Source organism: Dryobates pubescens, chromosome Z (genome assembly GCF_014839835.1).
Source record: "Dryobates pubescens isolate bDryPub1 chromosome Z, bDryPub1.pri, whole genome shotgun sequence".
Classification (NCBI taxonomy): Eukaryota; Metazoa; Chordata; class Aves; order Piciformes; family Picidae; genus Dryobates; species Dryobates pubescens.
In genome coordinates this window covers 92,390,603-92,395,154 of record NC_071657.1, presented here as the reverse complement: position 1 = coordinate 92,395,154, position 4,552 = coordinate 92,390,603, and the positions used below count along the sequence as shown (strand labels likewise).

At 46.0% G+C, this 4,552-nt stretch overlaps 1 protein-coding gene across 1 annotated transcript; it reads left to right on the top strand.

Annotated features, from left to right (window-relative positions):
• The first annotated feature begins 1,407 nt into the window (after positions 1-1,407).
• Positions 1,408-4,135, top strand: RPL37 (ribosomal protein L37). Its single transcript, XM_054178482.1, has 4 exons — positions 1,408-1,508; positions 2,148-2,283; positions 2,623-2,707; positions 4,024-4,135. Exons 1-4 carry the CDS (start codon positions 1,506-1,508, stop codon positions 4,091-4,093), a joined length of 294 nt encoding a protein of 97 aa, XP_054034457.1. The 5' UTR covers positions 1,408-1,505; the 3' UTR covers positions 4,094-4,135.
• Positions 4,136-4,552: the final 417 nt, after the last annotated feature.

The following is a 4,552-nucleotide window of genomic DNA, read 5'->3' as shown; positions in this document are numbered from 1 at the left end:
ACCACAGTGGGGCCACCGACAGACTTAACGTCTGGAATTTCGGGTGAGGTAAAATGAATCTGAGTAAAGACCTCTGTCTCAGATGTTACTTTGGTGACAGAAATGGCCAATGAAAATGAATGAGCTGCGTGAACAGCCTAGGACACACCTTTGTGTGTCTGGAAACAATGCAGCCAAAATCAAAATGGCTTATTTTGCCCCTCCCTGCAACTTCAGCAGACATCAAAAGCCTTCCAGCACATAAATTAGCGTCAAAGGACTTGAGCAAGAGGCCACACTCAGGAAACAAGTGAGAATAAATTAATACTGAGACAATCATACACTACTGGTTTGTTCATGAGTGAAAATGCAGCAGACACAGCTTCACTGCTCTGGGGACTCTGCCACAGGATGACATTTTTTTCTAGACTGCAATCTTTATATTACATATTTTTTAACAACTGTGGTTTTAGTCAGCAAACCAGAAGCACAAGAGTGAGACCTAGCCTGCCAGATAAATGCACACTTTTATCAACAGCTGTTAGACAAAGTTACATAGCTCTGCAATTAAGGATGCATAAACTGGGTCTATCATTCACTTCTGACTTTGGCTCAGAGGACAAGGTGTTGAACTGGTGATAAGATAAACACAAATTTCTCCAGTTTCTGTCTGTACATGTTATTCCCCCTCCTCCCGCCCTCCCCCTCCCCAACTCTTCTAAGACAAAATTGCTTTAGATTTTGGGTCTAATGAAAACATGTGGTAGGCAGACATGTGAGAATTTTTAAAGAGTGCACCTGAATAAAAACTGAATTTGTATTAATGATGCCACTGCAATGCCCTGGACTGCAGGCACATGGTGTCCGGCAGGCTGGAGCAGGGGAAGGGAGGGCAAGCCAGGACACAGGCAACTGCAGAGCGTGCAGCAGGGGGATGCCGTTTTTTAAAGGCAGACACTTTGAAGGGATGGTTTTCACATCCAAGGATACGCTGTCCCAAAACACTCATGAAAACCATTTTCACTGAACGCATGGGTAGGACGAGGACTTTACTCTGCAGCCTGAAGCGGATCTGGAGACTCCTCTGAACAGCAGCGCCAGCACTCGGCAGAAAAGCAGCAGTAGAGTTAAAAACGATGTGCCCCTATGCCACCTTACGTGCGTTAAACATTATCAGGCAGAGCCGTATTTGCACACCTCTCAGCAGTTCTTCCCAGGAGCAACCTAGGCCTGTGGCAGATCAGTTACCAGGTTTGGGAGGCATCACCAGGGAAAACCCAGCTTTCACAGCCCGGGTCGCCAAGGCGCTGGCTGACGGACGCTGGGGCCTCCAGCAGGCCAAACCATCCCAGCCAGCCGGAGATGACGTAAGCGACCCGCACACGGCGTAACTCGCAACTACGCACAGCCAATCCTGCAGCTGCGCCCGCGCGTCCTGCCGCCACCGCCACACCCCGGAAACAGCTTTCGGGCCTTAGCGGAAGCAGGGCGGAGCTTGGTCTCTTTGGTGCTGGCGGCCGGGGAAGATGGTGGGTTCTGGGCCATGGGCGTGGGGTATCCGCCGGCATCCGCCGTTGCGTGGGGGTCAGCGGGGCTATGGACCTTGCTTGGGACGCGGGGTGGTTCTGCTCTGCGGTCTGCGGCCGTTGCTGGCCCGAGTCGGGGCGCGGGGCGTGCTGAGCGAGGAAGCCACGGTGGAGAGCGGGGCCTTGCTACCGCCCGGCCGCCGCGGTGGTCTTCCGTCGGCGTTTCTTCTGCGCGCCGCGGGCCTGGGCGGGCCGGCCTCCGCGCACTCGGTGGTCGCGACAGCCGTGGGGATAGTGTAGCAAGAGGGAGCTTGATCCACAAAGCTGCTGGTGCATGTGCACCTGGTGTGCAGCAAAGCGCTGTGCTGTTTGTCGGTGGTGAGTTTGCGGGAGATGAGAAGGGAACTGGAAATAACCGCGCGGTGACTCTTAGCGCAGAAGGGCGGGTATGAAATGGCGAATGATTTTTTAAAATGGAGGCTACTTCTAGGCGAAACAGTTGTTGCTTCCGAGTTCTGTGTGCTTCGAGGTGTTTGTTGAACTTTGTGGATTAATTTGTTCAGAAGAGTTTACTCTTTTAGTCAAGTGAATTGAAAGTGCTAGTGATGATCGAAACATACCATGTCTTGAAATGCTTTTCAGACGAAGGGTACATCGTCATTTGGTAAGCGACGAAATAAGACGCACACCTTGTGCCGTCGATGTGGGTCCAAGGCCTACCATCTGCAGAAGTCTACCTGTGGGAAATGTGGTTATCCTGCTAAGCGTAAGAGAAAGTGTAAGTAACACATTTTTAACTGATTTAAGTTTAAAAACGTGTTTTCCTTCGACTTTTTTTCAGTAGTCATAGTTCGGTTTTTTTTCCATCCATGGAGGAATGCTGTACCACCTTGCAGGGTTTAGAGCGTCTTTACAAATTAATGCTTTTTTACAAATTTTTTTACAAATTAGCTATTAGCTTTTTTACAAATTAGCTATAGTTTAGCTAATGTACAGTATCACTACATAAAAATTTACTGATATTATAATTTCTTTCTGGTACATGGAATAAATACAACTGTAGTGTGCAACTTAAGTTATTTGGTGCAGATGAATAACAGTGAGTTGTATGTTTTAGACAACTGGAGTGCAAAGGCTAAAAGACGCAACACCACTGGCACTGGTCGCATGAGGCACCTGAAAAAGGTCTACCGTCGATTCAGGTATAACATTTTATTGCAAGCTAGTGTTGTGTGAAATCCTGCTAAAATACCTTTTAATTAAAACCGTACCATTCAGAGTTCGTGGGTTTGTTCAGTATGCTGAATGCAGTGCATATGGTCTTTCCTCTGACACAAATGGTGTCTTTTATAGTTGCCTGTGTATTTCTTTGAGGATAAAAAGCACGTTAATGCATAGGGCGTACAACAGGCTGTAGTATCTGTTAAGTCTAGGTAGTGCAGCATGTATAGGTTATTGCAGTAAAATGTCAGTGTTTCAAAAGATCTGCTTTGCATAGTATCGTCTCTATTTGTGATTCAGTTAAATTGCCAGTTTTACCCAAACTGACATTGTAGTGTGAGACAAGTCTTGAAAGGCATTCAAATCCCCTTTTGTCTAGAAAAAGTTAAATGGCTGGAGTAACTTCAATAGTCAGTCTTGGAGTTTTGATAGAGGTAACGAGCAGTAACTTCTGCTGCAGAGTTTCAAGTTTCTAGAACTTGTTACAAAGCTTTGAGTTGTGAGGGAGAATGCAGAGGGGGTCTTAATAGGGTGTGTACTTTTAAACTCATCAAGAATTTATTTTGTGTGATCTCCATGTGCTAAAACTGAGTTCATGTAGCTCCTGGTATTAATGCACAAAGAAGCTGGATTTAAAATGCCAAGTAACTTTACAACTCTTGTTACAAAAGTACAGACTGGATTTAATACTTGAAAGTAGGAGTCTTGACAAGTCCAAAACTTTGGTGTAGTTGAGGAGTCTTTTCATCTGTTTTGGTGGACACAACATTCCCCAGCACTTGCCAGAAAAATCCTTACAGCGTGCAGCTCTTACCTTGCTTTCCACTTGGTGTTGCTGAAGTGGGAACGCTGCAGAAGCAAGCTTTGTGCTGACTCTTTTGCCATGCCTGTTTTAATCTCTGATTGGAGGCATGGAGGACTTCTGTAAGAAGTTGCCTTGTGCTTCAGAAAAACAAAATCTTTTCCAGAGGTGCACAGTAGAAACATAGAGGAAGGCATACTTTCAGCAAGGTGCCTGTAATTGGTGCAGTCCTGCAGTGTTCACTCATATACTGAGATTTTATGTTGGAAGATCTGAAATTCACTTCAGCAGAAGAGAGTAAAAACCACAGTGCTTACTCAAAACACCCATTAAGAAGTTTCTTAATAAAAATGTCTTAACTTAGGAACTCTGTAGTGATTTCAGTGTGTTACAAAGGTAAGCTGAAAAAACAGCTGGTGGTCTATAACATGTTGGAAAATGGTGTGGAGTGGGAGTCATCCTTTCAAAAATTTACAGCCGTATTTCTACTTGCAGGAATGGATTCCGTGAGGGAACCACACCGAAGCCCAAGAGAGCAGCTGTTGCAGCCTCCAGTTCATCGTAAAGACTTGTTTGTTTGTTAAAATAAATGGTCTTACCCAGAAAATAGTTTTTATACATGTTTTATTTCAGTGAAATGCAGGATTGCTGAAAATACATGTATCCACACAATCTGATGGTATGCATTGAAGCGATTGATTAAAAATAATCCTTTAATTGACTTGTATGTGTTTCTCAAAAGAACTGACTTGCAGGAGAAGTGTGCCCAGGCAGCTAAGAGGGCCAATGGCATCCTGGCCTGCATCAGGAACAGTGTGGCCAGCAGGAGCAGGGAGGTCATTCTGCCCCTGTACACTGCACTGGTTAGGCCGCACCTCAAGTACTGTGTCCAGTTCTGGGCCCCTCAGTTTAGGAAGGAGGTTGACTTGCTGGAACGAGTCCAGAGAAGAGCAACAAAGTTGGTGAGGGGTTTGGAACATAACCCCTGCGAGGAGAGGCTGAGGGAGCTGGGGTTGCTTAGCCT